We start from the raw sequence: 18404 nt of genomic DNA, 5'->3' as shown, positions 1-18404 counted from the left end.
AACAAAGCCTTTCCGCTCTAGGATCACGTCCTGCTCTGACGTTTATTGAAAGCCTCTGTAAAAAGTAAATATGATTGGCTCAGTGCAAACCGAGCAAGAGACGACCCAGATAAAGAGAGGATCACCCTCTATCCTGCTTATTGACGGAACACAAGGAGGGTCAGAAACGCGCCGATGTTTGAACTACAGCAAGAACCTCGGCCTTCAGAGAGGATTTAATCACTGACCAGTTGTCTTTCTGTAAAACGAGGAAAAGCCCCACTGCTTGACTACGGCGAGCTCACAAGGAGATCATCGGGGGCACACCCTTCTGTAGTTCGGGAGATCTGAGATGCCACCAGCCGAGCGAACTCTCCTGGGACACGTTAAAAGAGGCAGACGGGAAACCTGCGCGCGCACCACAGACAGGGATGGGAAGCATCAAGGGAGGGCTGCTGTGCTTTCTTTTTTACGAGTCGTAGTGACAGTGATGAAAGTTGGGTTTTTTTTCCCCCCGTTCTGGTTTAAAAAGCGACGGCTGGAAATGGGTAATGCCTGCAACATCGTCACCCAACCCCTTCCCCCTCTCCAAACCCCAGATCTCAGCAAGAGACACCCGAAGAATGGGCTCATCTTAGGCGGAGAATGGCCGGAGCAGTGCCTCTGTGGCTATGGATCTGCACCTTTGGCTGGGAGGTTGCCGGTTCAAATCCCACAGCCGGCAGAGGAATCCTACTCGGTTGGGCCCCTGAGCCAGGCCCTTCACCCCCAGCTGCTCCAGGGGCGCCGTATAAATGGCCGACCCTGCGCTCTGACCCCCAGCTTCTCTCCCTGTCTGTGTGTCTCATGGAGAGCAAGCTGGGGTCTGTGAAAACACACATCCCTCATGCAAGAAATTGTATAGGGCGCATAAAGTGATCTCTTATCTTATCTGCCAACTCCGTAAAACTGAAAAACCCTGCCGGACTCCTCTGGGAGACCCACGGGACAGATCCCACCCACCTCAGTTCAAAGAAGAATTTGTGTCGGGGAGCGGAGAAGGATCTCGAGATTCCTTTTTTGCGGGGAATCGCGGATGGGGTTTTGTTCCCTCCCCCCCCCGCCCCCATACGGGAAGAGTTTCGGTCACCCTGGACTCATCGGGGAACGGCAGCTCTCAAGTCTGTGTGGTTTTACTCGGCCGGCTCCGACTGTGAATTCACTGCAGAGCGTCCCCTTCCGTTTAACCCGAGGGACGGACCTCACCGCCAATCCGTCAAGGCAGCCAGCAGAAAGCATGGCTTCTGACAGCACTCCTTTTTTTTTCCCACCTCTCACGGCTAGTGTGTGTTGGGGGGGGGGGGGGTTCTCCCTCCCAATTTCATGGATGATGTTTCCTGGCGGCTTTTGGAGGGGGGGGGGAGGGGGGCTTGATTAATGATTCCATAATCCTGGCTGACATCCCAGATAGCGAGGAACCGTCAGATGCGAGGATAAAATGACAAAAGACGCTGGTCAAAACACGGCACCGCTGCCCTGACATGCATTTAAAGAGCAGCAAGCTGAATCCCTCTTGCTCTGGTATGTCAGATACAGAATACAGAGAGGTGAAAGGAACTGAATCTCTTTAGGCTTGAACACCAGGGGGGCCGCTGGGCTAGTATTTTTTGTTCTGACAAGTGCTCGATCTTGCAAGAGGTCACGGAGACACGAAACCCGACTGACAGGATGAGCCTCGGAGGGTGACAAGTGGACATCAAGAGGGAGGGGGGGCAAGGCAGGACTAAACAGAAAAAAGACCCGCGGAGTCAAGGGACGTCCGGAACGAGCCGCACCTTCTTTTCTTGTTTTATTAGCGTCAGCAGCTGTGTCTCCCTGCGGCTCCCAGCTGGCAGCCCCACTGGAGCTCCGCAGTGTGAGCCTGGCCAGGACTTGGAGGGGGAGACTCCTGGGAGAGCTGAGGCTGCTGCTGGAAGAGGTGTTAATGGGGGCCAGTAGGGGGCGCTCACCCTGCGGTCTGAGGGGGTCCTGATGCCCCAGTTTAGTGACGGGGGGCACTATTTTGTAAACAGGCGCCGTCCTTCAGATGAGCTGTAAAACCGAGGTCCTGACTCTCTGTGGTCATTAAAAATCCCAGGGTGTTTCTCGAGAAGAGTAGGGGTGTTACCCCGGTGTCCTGCCCAAATTTCCCCCCTGGCCTTTACCCATCATGGCCTCCTAATAACCCCCCTCTCTGAACTGGCCCCATCACCCTGCTCTCCTCCCCACTGAGGAGTGGGACTGGTGGGACAGGGGACTGGCGCATCGTCCAGGTGGGGGTACACACTGCTGGGGGTGGAGGGGACCCCCATGACCTGTGAAGAGCTCTGAGTGGAGGCTCCAGGAAAGAGCGTGAGGATTTATTTCTTATTGTTGATAACCCCTGATGAAACCCGTGTTGTCGTTTGCCCGGGATCAGTCACAAAGCAGGGACGGAGCCTGCAGCCTGCGTGGTCTATACAGAAGCTACAGAGATCCGTCCCAGGCAGTGTTCTACAAACAGGCCGAGTGCTATATTAGGAACACAGCGGAGAGGCCCCTGCCTTCGGGGGGGGGGGGAGGGGGGGGAGGGTAGCGGCGGCCGAGCCCGAGAGGCATCTGAGGAATCTGAAGACAGTCCTGGTAACAGCTCCAACCCAAGGGCACCGGCGTGCGACAGATAAAGAGGAATGAAATCCGGCTGCAGGTCAGAGCATCAATCCTCTCTGCATCGTGAGCATTCCCACTGGGCAGCTGTACAGTTTCATCTGTGACTCCACAGAAGGATGGAGGATGGAGGATGGGGGGGGGGAGGGGGGATGTGATTTGAACTACATCAAATCTTTATTTTTTTTTGTACAGCCCTCATCAGGAATTGGAATTGAGAACCGGCTGCGACATTATTTTATTTTTTTCCTGGCCAGCAAGAACACGGGCTACAGTGCAGAGGCCTTGTATATCATCTATCCATCTTCATCTCCTTCATATCGCACAGGGTCACCGGGGAGCTGTGGCCTATCCCAGCCAGCCCCTGCTCAGATGATTTGTGTTTTTTTTCCTGAGATCGCCTGACGCCTGAGTGCTGTGCGTCGTCTGGGAGAGAGGAGTGTGGAATCGTCACTGGTGTGAAACACTGCAGGTACAGCGAGACATCTATCAGGTGGCGAATTTTTCGGAATGGGGAGGGTGAGGCATTCCAACATCATGTCCCCCTTGACACCACCCTCCAGGACAACACCTGCATCTGCCCAGATGTTGCTACAACTGCAAGCAACACCCTTGACTCTGAACAAAAAAACCTCCTTTTTACTTTGCTGTGCAATTTCGAGAGTCAGCTGCAATCTTCAGATGCTGGGTTCTACATTGGCTCTTAAGTGCCGTTTTGTACAGCATCCAACGTAAAAGGAGGAGACATTTCACGCACTGCTACTCGTTTTCAGAACAGGAAAAGGACACCTGACCGCTGTAACATACTTTAAATGTTAAGGCTGGTGTCCCCGTTGCTGAGGGGAACTTAATATGCCACTGTTTGCAAAGAATTCAATTTTACAGATTTAGAAATGTTACAATATGAATATTTAACCAGAAGTTAAATAGTTATCCGAAAACTCTCATTCGCGTTTACAATAACACGGAGCATGTCCACTTCTACAGCTGGGTGTTTTACTGAAGCCAGTCGGACTGCAGTACCTCGCTTGATACAGGGGCTATGCCTCTCTTGGGATCTGAACCCGCAACTCTGACGTTAAAGAAGGTCGAGACACACGCCGCGGCCTCTCCCCCAGCCCCCACACTGGAAACAAGTCAGCGGGGCTTCGAAAACGAACAACTGTCAGGCCATGAGCAGTGTAATATGTATTTATCAGCGACCTGGAGGAAGAGCTACAGCAGTACCACCCCTCCCATCACTCCCGTCAGACAGAATCAGCCCTGCTAGAGCAACGGATCCCATCAGTCCCCAGGAGGCACTGAGCTCCAGACCACATTCCACCCCATAAGAGACTCCATCTGAGCGTCAGCCCCTGTCCAGCACGTCCGTGCTGACAGAGCGCCCCTCGGCAGCCCTCGTGAGGAAAAAAACCAAACAGAAACAGGCGAAACGCAGCAGGCTTCCCTCTCGGACGACCGGCTTCTGTCTGTGGGGGGCCCCGCGCCCCCAGGACCACCAGAAAACACGGCCACCCCCCGTCTCTTCTCCGACAGAGAGCCGGCTATTCCAAACACCTCACCCACTCCCCCCTGCTGCTGCGCCTCGCCACGGTGCCCGAGCTCTGCCGCCCCCCCCTGCGCCCGCCCGCCGGAGGGGTGAGAAGAGAGTTCCGCCCGGGACAGAGGCCCCCGGAGGTCTCTCTGGGAATACCGAGCCGGGCCAGAGCCCGGCAGACAGCTGCTCCCTTAGCGCTATGCGCTGCGGCAGAGGTACGCTGCCCGCGGGCGCAGACAGGGTAAGGGGGGGCCTCGGCTCAGCCCACCGAGCGCGTAACCCCCCACCCACCCAGCCACCCGTCCACCGCCCCCAGCGGACCTGCTCCTCTTGGCCCGCTGGAGGTCCCCTCTGTCCGGGGAGGCGCGCCGTGTGGGCCTGGAGCCCGCAGAGCCACCGGGATTGAATCCCACAGGACCCCGCGCCCACCCCCCTGGACCCATCCGAGTGACTGGTGGGGAAAGCGGCCCCTGGTCCAGCTGACCCGTCCGAACGCGTCCTGCGTTCCCCCCCCCCACACCCCCCTCCCCTCTCTGTAGCCGTCAACACCGGCTTGGCCTCGGACCTCCACCCCCTTCCCTGGCCAGGACAAGGGGCCAGCCCCTCCTGACAAAAAGCAGAGGAGCAGCCGGGACCACCTCATCCCCACACGCCACTGCCCTCTCGCCCGTCCTTCTGGAACGAGACGGGATCTGCGCAACGACGTCAAAACCACACCCTCATTCCAGCCCATTCCGGCCCCACCCTCGTTCCCGCTCCGGGCGTTCTCGACGCCCCAGTGCATTATGGGACGGTGGTGGGGTCCCTCATATTTTGGCCGGGCGGACGGACTACATCCTTTTCTCCCCCGTCTGGCCTTTTGGTTTGTATTCAGCGACGCTCACAGACAGCGGCCCATCCCGCTGGAAGCACAGTGGTAGTTTTCAGGACGAAAGGGGTGACCCCCGCCTCCCCACCCCCACACCGGTGTCATCAAAACTGCAGTCCACGCTGACAACGCAACAACACAGCAACGTCCCCTCCCCCCACACACACCGACCGTCCACCCCCCGGAGGGGGGGAGGAGGTGAATAAAGGAAAAAAACAAAAGCTTTGGAAAGGATCATTCAAAACCAAACAGGGTTCTTACCTTCCACTGTGTGCTCTTCTGTGTCCGGGAACAGCAAGGGAGAGAGCAGAAGAGAAGAGAATTAGGAGATAATTTAGATAATTCAGTCACATAGCCCATTCGAGACACCCAGTCCTTGGAATCACTCACATGTGCAGAGCGATCTGCACTTTCTTAAGATCGAGGCCCCTGCTGAGACTGCAAGAATTCCGGTCCCACAGCCTGAACCGGAATGACAGTGCCATGCAGCGGGAGGCTTATTTTCCATATCCTCGGCTAGGGTCGGACGTGGTGCTGGGGAGACCGTCACAGAGCCGCATTCCGAAAAAACGGGGTACACCGCACTCACCAGAGACCGCTTCACGGGACATGAGACTGGGAGTCATGGGACTGTTCTGTCGGGCTTGCCCAATGCTGCCCTGTGGGTGCAGATCCTCTGACAGAGAGGAGGAGAGAGATCTTCGAGGTGGGGGGGGGGGGCGATCTTTATATTAGAAAGAATTAGGGTGAGAAAGCATCGGCAGCGATGATGACTGCGTTTCCACACTGAAGGCTGCAAGGACAAAGTGCCCCTCTGTGTAGGGGCCTGCACCTCTACAGGTATGGCAACACCTCTGCGCGAGAAAGAAAGGCACTGCAGAGAATGGTCAATATGGCCCCGAAGATCACCGGCTGTGCTCTCACCGAGATTAAACAGCTCTATGAGGACCGCTGCCGTGGCAGAATTCTGGCCATCACAGAGGACAGTCACCACCCCGGGCATGAGCTCTTCACCCCACTGCCCTCAGGCAAGAGATATAAGAGCAGCCGGACACTGACCACCAGATTCTTCAAACTGATCACCTCTTTATGATTTCTTATCTATTGCACATCTCCAGTCATTGTTTACACATCTGTATTGTTTACATTCAATCTGTCCACATGTTTACTTGCACATTGTCTATTGTTTGTTTGTTTGTTTGTACACTGTCTTGATGCACTGTTTGCACTTTGTCTTGTTTCTTACACTTGTTTTACAATCGAGAGACTTTCTGTCAGTAAGAATTCCATTGTACCAGTACCGGTTACATATGGCAATAAAGTTCAAGTTCAAGTTCAAGTATGTGAGTGAGTGCCCCCGTTAAACAGCAGTGACCTTCACTGAGGCTAAAGCTAATCAGAGCCCTTCAACACAGAGAGAGTGGAGCTCTTTGCGCGGGACACCCAGGAACATTTGTAAATACCTGCAAAACCTGCGGAGCGGTAGATCTGTGGCTGAGGATCTGCGCCTGTGGCTGGGAGGTTGCCGGTTCAAATCCCCCGGCCGGCAGAGGAATCCTACACCATTGGGCCCCTGAGCGAGGCCCTTCACCCCAGCTGCTCCAGGGGCGCCGTACAATGGCCGACCCTGCGCTCTGACCCCCAGCTTCTCTCTCCCTGTCTGTGTGCCTCATGGAGAGCAAGCTGGGGTGTGCGAAAAGATAATTCCCAATGCAAGAAACTGTAAAGGGTGGTGTTAGAACGTCTATGTGGGATGCCGCACTGTACAAATCCAGCACAGGACTTCCTGTGGGCGAGGAAGGATACGATCCCTGCGGACCACTGCCAGACGCGAAGAGAAAGCAGGGTCCAGCTCCGCCGTGCACAGGTGGGCCAGAAACAGACCCGGCGAGAGCTCTCGTCCGCGCTTGGTGGTGCGGTACCGCCGCTCCGTCGCGCGGCCTGGCGCAGAGCACGTGCGATTCAAAAGTGCACGCTCTCAAAAAAAAAAAACGAAACAAAAGGTTTTGCATTCTGCTCAAGGGGGATATTGCTTAAATCAGCACTTTCTAGGCGCGCTCGAGTCCTTCTGCAGAAAATGAAGATGCACAGTAGCAACCCGAGAACAGCGATTCTCCTCCATTCTATCCCCCTCTCTGGTTCCCTCACAGCCCCATCAACACCGGCAAAGAGAGAAAAGAAGACTTCAAACACCGACACGGTACCATCCTCAGAGAAACACGCCAAACACCTGAAAAGAGCTCTGGCACCAATCCTTTGACAAGGAATCACCGAGGGGCTGTTGTTGTCGTTTCTTTCCAAGACGATGCTTCTCTCACTTTGATCTCGACTCGAATGCACAAAACATTCTCCGCGCCAGGCTGGAAAACTGGCGTGCGGAGGGAAAACAGTTTTGGTTACGACATCGGAAAAAAAGGGCGGACTACCAGAAAGCACACTGGGAACAGCTCGTAGTTCGGAGACGATCTAGTGCTGAAATCCTGCCTGGTCTCACGATACCCCATCTAAAATACTCCAGTCACCTCCGCTGAACATCATAGCAGTCCGGAGCAAAGCAAGGCAGCCCCAGACAGGGGTGCACAGGTTGTTTTCCAGGACAAACGTGTCTCTCTGTGTGCTCAGACAGCTGTCAATGCTTACTAAAGTTCTGAAGAGGAACACCGAAACAGCAGTGCTTGTGCCACAAACCGTGCACCCCTGCTGGCACTGTGTACTGTAATCCGTCATGGGGGGGGTTGGGATCTGTCCTCACTGATAGGCAGAAAGAGCTGCTCTGCTCTGGTCGTGGGGTTTCGGGAGGCCTGCAGTCTCACACCCTACCCTTTGTGGAAGCTGGGGTGAGTCTTTCATGCGAGTCTTTGCTTCAATCTCCTTCCGTCCCTCCATTTTCTAACCACTTCTTCCAATAGGGGGGCCTATCCCAGCAAGCAACGGGTACAAGGCAGGGTACACCCCGGATGGGACGCCAGTCCGATACAGGGCACAGACGGACACACACACACTCACACCAGGGCCAGTTTCCCTGAAGCCAATTAACCCACCAGCCTGTCTGTGGACTGTGGGAGGAAACCCACACAAACCTGGGGAGAACATGCAAACTCCACCTAGACAGCACCCCAGGAACTGAACTCAGGGCTCCAGCGTCGTGAGGCAGCAGCGCTCACCAACCCGTTAGCCACTGTGCCTCCCCGTTTCAGACTCCACTGCCTGCAGTTCTCCTGGATCCTGAACGGCATGAGCTGTCCAGAGCTGACACCAGAAGACGGACCCTCTGGTCCTTCGCCCTCCCACCCCGAGCCTGTACCTCGCTGCCCGCGGGTCGAAGGTTTGGGCTGAGCGTCCCACATCGAACACAAACACAAAGGAAGAGAACGCAACCGGCGGCACTTTTAATTGCGGCCGAGATGAGGCTGGCGCCAAGTCCCCCAGGGAAGTTCATTATCCAATCTACGACCGAGCTGACCCCTCTCGAGGGCACGAGACTCTGCTCGTTGTTAGTCCTGCCAGCAGAAACAAAGGATTTAGCTGGAAAAAAATTGCTTTTCTTTGCACAAGCACACAGAGGGCCTCCCCTGCACTTGTCGGGCAGAGCCTTGATGGGTTCCCAACGCAACAGGAAGTGGGGGACCCTAGGCCTGCCCCCCCCCCCCCAAAAAAGCAAAACGCTTGCAGGGGGCAGCATGCTTTTAATCACACAACAGAGGTTAAAGTGTTTCTGTCTTCAGAAGAAAAAGGGTATCTTTATTCTTCAGGGCTGCTACAAACCACACAACTATTGTTTTTAATTGAATTGCTTTAGTGTGCAAACGAAACAATTTAAAAAGCCAAAAAGCGTGACCATCACTTAATAATTACATCGGGACCGCAATCTACAGGGCTACCCCACATATCGATGAATTATTTAAGATTCATGAGATTTAGTGACAGAGGCAACAGCAATCACAACGACAAAAAAAAGAGCAGGCAGATGAGCAGTTTGTAGCGGCCTGCCTCCGTGCGTCACAAGAGCAGAAGGCCAACGTTTGCACAAGGGGTGCAGAAGTACTCCAGGACAGCAGTCCAGCTGTGTGCCCTGAGCAAGAGGTTCATGTTATCAGCTGCTGGGGCCGCAAAAGAGTAACAGAACGGATGTCTGCAGCAGTCAGCTACTCCGCACCGCAAAGCTCACTGTCCTGACATGAGTTTCGGGGGGACCTAGTGTACCAGAGGGATCCCCCAGACAGGGATGAGGAGGTCGGGGGGTCAACCACCAGCGTCAACAAGCCAAATGACAGTGGCAATTTTGTTTTACTGTTCATTCTGACTTTAAGTAGCAAAGCGGCGGCTCTGTGGCGCAGGATCTGTGCCTGTGGCTGGGAGGTTGCCAGTTCAAATCCTGCAGCCGGCAGAGGAATCCTACTCCGTGGGGCCCCTGAGCCAGGCCCTTCACCCCGACCCTGCGCTCTGACCCCCAGCTTCTCTCTCCCTGTCTGTGTGTCTCCTGGAGAGCAAGCTGGGGTATGCGAAAAGACAGATTCCTAATGCAAGAAATTGTATATGGCCGATAGTGATCTGATCTTATCTTACTTTAAGGCCAATTGCAGGACAGAGAATGAGTGAGTCTTTATTCAGTGAGTTGGTGCGAATAAGCAAAAACAGTGTACTGTATGTTTTTTGCCAGCTATATTTCCAGTGTAGCCGAGGGGGTCGCAGTTAAACACGAGCCCACTTCCCTTCCGATCTGCTCAATACAGTGACGCACGGAACATATAAAACAGGATCACGTCCCTAGCGGAGATGGGGCTACCTGCCGTAATGAGAAACACCATGGCTCTATTACTGCAGGTCCAGTCGTAAGAAAAATAAGTGCTAAAAAAATAAAGAGAAAACATATCCAACCCACACGAGAGAGGAACCGAGGGACTATATTATGTCTGTGGCACAGGGAACGGGGAACAATTCTAAAGAAACGTGAAACAAATAGAAGCCCGGTCTTGCGGACACCTCATCAGTCTCAGCGCCAGGATCGAGCCGGCTCGTAATGATCAATTTTACACCTGCATTGTTTCCCTGCTCGTTCGCTGTTCATGGCCACTGAGCGGTTTGATAGCCTGGGGTGGCTTACTGGCGCACACCCACGCGCTCCAGAGGAACGCAGCTCCGGCCCGCGCTCCACAGCGCGCCTCGGCGCTGGGCTTACAGTCCGACTGGGAGCCGCCACATGGCTGAAGGCTGCAAACCCGGGCAAAGTGCGAACAGGTTCAGCCGTGTCAAGTGTGTGTGAAGTGTGATCGAGTTCGGGGCACGTCACACCCCCTTGGACTTTATTTTCACCCCCCCCGTCATGCCCTAATGACTAACCGTAACTTAGAAAGGGGGTTTAAGGAGCATTACCCAGAAACCATGCTTTAAAGGGGAGCTGCAGTCCCCGTTTCTCAGACCGGTTCTAAAGATCTCAGTAACAAAATACATTCACTGACGGTCTAGAACAATTGAACAAGTTGCAATTTAAGTACAAAAATCGTGAAACATTGTGAAAGTAGTGTAAGTCACCGTGTTGTCGGGTGTTCATGAGAATTGCGGCGTGAATCAGCCCTTCCTGCTCACTAGTCCCTGTGCTAATGTACTGAGATGTGAAGCGGCCCTTCCTGCTCACTAATCCCTGTGCTGACTAATGTACTGAGATGTGAAGCAGCCCTTCCTGCTCACTAGTCCCTGTGATGACTAATGTACTGAGATGTGAAGCAGCCCTTCCTGCTCACTAGTCCCTGTACTGACTAATGTACTGAGATGTGAAGCGGCCCTTCCTGCTCACTAGTCCCTGTGCTGACTAATGGACTGAGATGTGAAGCGGCCCTTCCTGCTCACTAGTCCCTGTACTGACTAATGTACTGAGATGTACGAGAGAATAAGTACAGGTTGTGCAGCAGATATTTCACCGCAGAAAAGTTCCAGCGTGATCCGCAGGCAGAGTTAACCAGTGAGTAGTATTTGCCAGTGAAACCGTCTGGGAGAGGAGAGCAGTATTTCTACTGGATGAGAAGAGCTGGACTCACAAGCCTGCTTGTTCACAGTGTCACAGGGCCGCTTCACCTCACCGGAAGTCCTGCTGCCTCGTTCTGAATCCCAGGACATGGCGCTGAGCAGACCTGGAAATTCCCCCTGTTCTGTGATGTCAATGGGAGGGTTTTGCAAGTTTCCGTGTACACTTGACCTTCACTGTGGTTTGAAATGCGCTCCATCGATGCCGATGTGTTCTAACCCCAGAAATCGAAAAATAGCTCCAAGCTAATGGCTTTCCTTGTCTACGCTGCCCTGTCCTCTCCACATACACACACCACACGCAAACGGTGAAACACATGAAACTCGAAAAGCACCATGCACGCTCCTAAGAAGCTGTCTGTTCAGCTGAAGCAGTGGTTTCAATTTCAAACAAATACTGAGCTTCTCACCTCAGCCTCTGTGGACTGAAAAACGGACTGAGTGTGCAAACTCCGATCCTGCCTCTAGCATTCAGCCTTCTCAAGTCCACGCTCGGTGCCTGCATTCAATCCGACCCGTACAGTACAGTGACCAATTTGGTCCTGCCTCCCCTCCCTGCAAGAGCACTGCAGCGCACCGAGACGCGGAACGGCAGCCCGGGCGAAACCGAGCGGCGGAATGAGAAACCGGGGCCCGTGGCGACTCGTTGACTTTGTCCCGCTAATTAACGAGCAGCCGGCGGAGGAACAGAGGGGCACGGATCCCTCACTTGTTAAAAACGGACCTGTGGGCGAGTCCTGGCATAAGCTGGAGGCTGTCGCCGTCAGGCAAGGCACACCGCGACATGACTAATTAGGGCGAGCCGAAAGGGCCCCCAGTTTTATTTTTAGATCTTTGTATAAATTTTATATATAGGTCGAGGCCTTTTCCGAGCCCAGCAAGAAGCCCTGGGATGAACCGACGCACATCAACGGTGTCGTCTGAACACCTGGAGCTCCGACACTAATTGGATTCGCTGTGCGTCAGCAGTCCATGCTCCTCTCGGTGAGCTCCAGATGTTTTTCCCTCTCGTCTCTCTTTTTAAAGACTTACGAATACACAAGATACCGGTACGTGTTAAGTTACCGAATTTCTTCACACGGGAGGGTTTGGAACAGCTGTCGCAAAAAAATTAATCACAAAAAAAAGTCCTCCCTGGCTGTTGAAGACTGCGTTTGTCTCGCCGTCTCTCAGCGCGGCTCTTTCTACTCTCCTGTGTGATTCCCTTACAGTTTTAACTGGGCTTCTGGAAGCCACTGTTTCGCCATCGGTGGCCCGGGAACTGTTCGACTTTGGCATTTGTAAGCCCTCCAAAAGCAATCCCACGCACAAGATAAAAATTGCCACTACAAAAACCCACAGGGGGTAGGTGACCGCTTAAGAGGGGGAACTGCACGGCTATTTTGATATTTCAGGGTGAGAAAGAATCGGCAGCGATGAGTGCCTTTCAAACCACAGTACAAATAAAATAAAAAACCTCCAATTTCCATCACAGAAGAGAGGAGATTTCCAGGTCTGCTCAGCGCCATGTTCTGGGATTTAGAACGAGGCAGCAGGACTTCCGGTGAGGTGAAGCGGCCCTGTGACCCTGTAAACAAGCAGGCTTGTGAGTCCAGCTCTTCTCATCCAGTAGAAATACTGCTCTCCTCTTCCAAACAAATACTACTCACTGGTTAACTCTGCCTGCGGATCACGCTGGAAAACTTTTGCGCTGAAATGTCTGCTGCACAGCCTGTACGTATCCGCTTGTACATCTCAGCACATTAGTCATGAGAGTGACTAGTGAGCAGGAAGGGCCCCCTCACGTCACAATTATCACGTACTCAGGACAACGCGGTGACTTACAGTACATTCACAAAACTCGGGAATCTGTGCAGATTTCGGAATGCGTCTCATTTGGCGATTGTTTTGTCCCAGAGATTTAATAACCGGGGGGAGAGACTGGCACAGCACAGCCCACTTTTAAAAGCTGTAATGGTGCCGTCCTCTGCATCCTCACTGCGCAAGACACCTGGCACCCATGCTGCAAATTCACTCTCCTGCTGTAGCCTCGCCCTCCCTGCGGTGGGCGCTCTGAAGTCAGCTCCTCTTTCACAACGCCCCCTCTGTCCCCACACTTCGCCTTTCGTCCTTGTACCCCGTTATTTCTTGTCGCGCAACACGGGTCACATTACGGCAGGCTAGCGCAAACCCAGGCCAGCCCACAGTCTCCTCTGGCGTTGCACACTGCTCTGATCCAAACTCTAAACCAGATCCTTCTGCTGAAAACCAGGCAATAAATAATAAAACCAAGCAGCTGTGGGGGTTTCCCCGGTAAATCAATAATTAAAAGTTTCTTTTTCCACTAATGCAGCTTGACAGCAAAAGAGCTAAACTAGACCATGATATTAAATACTCCTTTGCTCTTTCAGAAAGTCAAAAATGCTGTAATCTCCCCATCAATTATTGAGCGTCTCTGAAGTTATTTCTGATTCAGCGCTACCCTGCAACCACACCAGTTATTTTAGAAGACAGCTCCGCGAAATTGAGCTCAGCAATCATTCGATTTGGTTGTTTTTTTTTTTTAAGTACGACGATCCTGCAGCTGTTCGGCAAGCTGATCGTCGCGGATCAAACCCTTAAACGAGCGCGGCAAGGACATTGGACATCAGAGCTTTTACCTCCAGAGCTGGGAGCGCAGAGCACAAAATGGGGCACGTGTCGCACTGGAGCAAAATGTCATTCGAAGCGATTCGGTTTTCTGTTTGGACCAACAGGTGCCCGCGGCGTGATTGTGCAGAATACTTTCTTCGCACCCGGCCTCTGTAGCAAGCTCCACGCCAATGTTTTTGTTCCTTCACGGCTCTTGGGGTTTAGGGGAGGCAGCAGAGGTGGGTGCTGTCTGGGTGGAGTTTGCATGTTCTCCCTCAGGGAAGATGGGGGGGGGGGGGCAGATTTTGTCCTTGGCTGTGGACACCCATGCCATCTCCAGTAGTGTGCAGACACTCACACACTCACAACCATCTCAGTTTGCAGATGGAGAAGGCGGGGGGGGGGCATTTTTTTCAAGTTGCAGACATGACAGGGGTCAGTGCCACCAACCACAGCCCCCCCACCCCACCCCCAACCCTTAGCATCCTCCCCTTGTGTAAAAAGGGGCAACATTTTTTGCCCTCCTCTTGCAAATCCGAGGCTCAGAGACCAGGCGTGTCTGGAGAGGCACACTGCTAGGGCCCATGCTCCCAGAGAGGCAGGCCCTGCAGTATTCCATCGATGCCTCAACGAAGGAAGCTCGGTAACCCTTTTTTTCTTTTTCCAGGAAACGAGGGCTCAGACGTAGACCAGAACCCCCAGCTGTAAAGGTGGGGTGGCCCGCCCTCATGATTATCATCTGCCGTGCTCTCGCCCTGGCCCTCGAAGGCAGGGGGCCTGAGCCGTTTCCGAAAGGTATGTAATTTAGAAGGGCTCCTGAAGGAAAGGGCACGGCGAGGTGGGGACCAGCCCTGAGATTTGCAGAACACTGACCAGTAGATGGCTTTGAACCACATGACCGCCTTCCTCCCCCCAGCACACATTCAGTGCAGCTAAAATGCAGGGCAGGGCTTCTCAAGGAGAGGAATATTGATCGTCAAACAGTGTTGTCTCTAAGTGGCTCCGGATCAACAGGCCGGCTTTAAAACCCGCGTATTCAAAGAAATAAACCGCTGCCGGCTGCGGCCCTCGACCCCCACAACGGAGCTGAAAAATACACACGCCGTCTACGCGGCGAGACGAAGGGAACGAGACCACGCCGAAGGAAAAGGAACCAAGGACACGCCCCCCTGTCTCCATTCCCGTCTCCTGCATGACTTTTCCCCCCCAGTGTTTCCTCTCTGTTCCGGATTGTGTCGTCTGCACAGGGCCCGGAAAGAACTGTTTCGTGACATTCGGTTTCAATGTCTTCTACAGCTCCTGGACTGGAGCTGAATGCACGGTAAAGGTATTTAAACTGAAAAAAAACCCCAAAACAAACAGATCAAGAGCCAAACTACAGTGAAGCCATGACGCTCAAGACACCCTGCGTCCGCCCTGCCGACGAGAAAGCCAAGGCCGGAATCGGAAAACAGTTTCGATCCGGAATGCGGCCAGGGAGTCTATCCTTCCCGGCACGGTCAGGGAGTGGGCGAGGATAAAAAACAGAATTCCACACACCATTCCGAAGGGCATTCCATGAAACACCCAGGCCCTTTATTCTGCTTAGCTCGCTACCTGGTCTGATTGGAGCGGCCCAAAATCAATTACCAAATGAACAATTAGCGGCCGCGGTGGAGGCTCACAAGAGGACGGAACACAACGTCGCCGGCAGACAACGGGAGCAGGAAGAGAAGAGAAGAGAGGAGAGAGAGAGAGAGAGAGAGAGGAGAGCCCGCAGTGGTTGTTGTTTTTTGCATGTTTGCACCTCTGGGCTCGTCCCCCCGCGGACCGGGCGGCGTGTCAATATTTTCCGTTTGTTTTCCGTCCCAGGAGGTTGGGAAGGCAGACGGCCCAGGTGCCTCCGCGCCGGCTCGCATCCCCGTTCCTCCGCGGGAAGCACCGCTGCCGGGGCTTCAAAGCGAGAGCCGTCGGAACGGCGCGGCTGCTCGGGTCCTGTGTAATAAACCGGGCCGCGCGCTTCTGCAGCGGGGGGGGGGGGGACAGGGAAGCTGTTGAGCCTCAGGCTGAAGTGGGAGGAATACAGACGGTATCTCGACTCGCCTAACGCACAGCAGACAATGCGGTGTGGAAATCTGGTTAAACCATTCGACTGGCCTACAGACTAGAAATAACAGCGCAGCTTGGGCAACAACACACACACACACACACACACACACACACACACACACACACACACACACACACACACACACACACACACACACACACACACACACACACACACACACACCATAAAAGTCCCTCGCCACCCAGGAAGAAAGGAGTAAGCTCGAGTGAAGGTGGGTGTCTCCACTAACAGAGGCCAGGCAGGTCAGGGTGGGAACCTGAGGCCACAGACCAGGATGAGGACACATGGGACAGACGCACACGTACGCTCACATAACATGCACACGAACCCCTGTCCTCTCCCCCCCCACCTCCCCGAGTCCCGGGAGTTAACGATGTCCCTGACCGTTCCCAGCTATCCCAGCATGCTCTCTCTGACATCACCAGCCCTGCTGCTTGTCTGCTCGGTGTCCCGGCCCATCACTGCCCGATGGGGGCGCTACAAAAGAAGGAGCTAGCAGCTGGGTCAGGGAAAGAAAGGACCCGCCACGTTGTGGAACAGGGCCGCGTGTGGGTTTTCCGAACGAGAGGGAGCGCGGGCTCGTCCAATCCCAGCGCAGGTGTAGCGGTTCGGGCCGTGGGTAGACCCCCGGGTGGAAGAGGAAGTGGGGAGAGGAAGCCGCACTCGGCACCGCCACGAGAGCTTCAGAAGTAGGCGCAACGACGCAAAAAGCCCCAGTCAGCTCCTCGGGGGAGTTTCTCTGCTGTTCCCCCACGAGCCGGAGACGACGTTCCAGGGCCCAGCTGGGCCTAGGATGGCCGGGGGCACTTCGATGGCATTTCTATAGCGACGGGACTGAGTGGGCTGAGTTACTCAGAAAGAACAATTACAGCCAGGCTGTAAGTGGAGAGGGGGGGAACAGCACCTTCCTGGTCCAGGATCCCCAGCGCAGTTCAGGCCTTGATGTTCCAGTGCGTCCTGGAACTGAACTGCGATTCCCGCCCGACGACATCCTGGCTGCTGCTCTTTCCCCGCTGTCCTGTCACTGAAGACGTAGGCGGCGTCTTAATTACCTAACGGGCCAAACGAGCCTTCAGCTGCCGAGGATCGATTAAAAGAAACCTAGGGCATGAAAAAGCCAGGGGTGGGGAGACACTTGGAACTGAATGACCCTAAAGGGATTACTGAACGCTAAATCACACAACCACTCCGTTTCCTAACCAGGCAGGAGGATACTAAGTCTCACCGGGTCCCGGAGCTCAGTTTTTTTAGTGTTTAGGGAGTCGGAAGAGGACAGACGCCTGCCGGAGACACATTTGTTTAGCCCGTACCGGACTCTGCAGGCTCCAGGAGGGGACTCGGGAGACCGATCACAGCTTTATCGCCTACCCGCTCCCCCCCCGTAAAAACCTCCTTTCCCTTCCCCTCGGCGGGGCTGAGGACACGGGAAGGGCGATCCCGTTTTCCAGAGTCGAAAGAGGGAGAAAGAGCCCGAGTGAGGATGCAGCCACGCGGGAGTGATGTAACCAGAGGTGACTCGCGCGGCCTGCCAGCGGCGACCCCTCCAGGCAGAGGCTATTTTTTGACGGGGTCCGCGGTTTCCGAGCTCGGCGGGCCTTTCAAGTCGCCGGGCGGCGGGAGATTTGCCGCCGCGGACGGAAAACGCGGGTGCGGCGCTTTGAGAAACGGGGGGTCGCTGCCAACTGAAAACCCCCCAGTCGGCGCTGGTGACCGTTGTCCAAGGACGCCCGGCTCCGGCAGAGGGCCAGGGCTGTAGCCCCCTAATTTACAGGAACCCATTAACCTGATTTTATTATAATAATCATTGCTTACACTTATATGGCGCTTTTCTGGACACTCCACTCAAAGCTCTGTCCAGGTCATGGGGATCCCCTCCACCCCCAGCAGTGTGTACCCCCACCTGGATGAGGCGCCAGTCCGCTCCCCACACCCCAGCTCTCAGTGGGGAGGAGAGCAGAGTGATGGAGCCAGTTCAGAGAGGGGGGTTATTAGGAGGCCATGATGGGTGAGGGTTACACCCCTACTCTTTTTCGAGAAAAAAATGTTCTCATCCTTTGCATCCTTTTTTGGGGGGGGCGGGGGGGGTTCTTTAACGCCTTTTGTTTCGTTTACAGCTGCGCCAACTCCCAGAAACGGGCCGGGATAATCGCAGATCCGGCGTTCCTTTCCTGCCCGAGAAGGCCTGTCTTCTTCCGTCTCCTCGGACTCCTTTCCCGCCCAGCGGGAACAGGCGGAGGTTAATCCCACGCTGGGAAGTAAAAGGAAGGAGGGGGTGGGAAGATTCTCGGTTGTGGCTCATCCGGAAAAGCTAAAGAGCCTGAACGCTGTTTTTTTTTTTGTTGTTGTTGTTGCTTTTTTCCTTTGCGGTCTGGAATTAACCTCTGCGGGCTTCCCTTACCGCCAGTCATGCTGACACTGGAACTCCCCCTGGGAAAGACGATGCATTTACACGATGCCGAGAAGCACAGGAGCGTAGTATGAAGGAAGCCGTTCAAGAAAAGTTTCACACCTCCAATAAAACATGGATGATGGGCGCCCACTCCCACCCAAGGGTGACTTGAGCGCCGCATGGCATCCGAGAGCACGTTTCTGTCGGAGGCGCACCTCAGCCCAGT

General features: G+C 54.4%; 1 protein-coding gene across 11 annotated transcripts in view; it reads right to left on the bottom strand.

Moving 5' to 3' along the window:
• The window catches only part of nrxn2b (neurexin 2b), a 626275-nt gene that overhangs the window by 529480 nt on the left and 78391 nt on the right, over positions 1-18404 (bottom strand). For all 11 annotated transcript variants that reach the window (XM_088608835.1, XM_088608836.1, XM_088608828.1 and 8 more), the window contains exon 3: positions 5310-5327. In XM_088608835.1, the coding sequence (XP_088464961.1) occupies positions 5310-5327 (18 nt within the window). The remainder of the gene's footprint in view (positions 1-5309; positions 5328-18404) is intronic.

This window comes from Lepisosteus platostomus, chromosome 16 (genome assembly GCF_059453375.1).
Source record: "Lepisosteus platostomus isolate fLepPlt1 chromosome 16, fLepPlt1.hap1, whole genome shotgun sequence".
Lineage (NCBI taxonomy): Eukaryota > Metazoa > Chordata > Actinopteri > Semionotiformes > Lepisosteidae > Lepisosteus > Lepisosteus platostomus.
The sequence above is the reverse complement of the archived record's forward strand: the minus strand, read 5'-3'. Positions and strand labels throughout refer to the sequence as shown.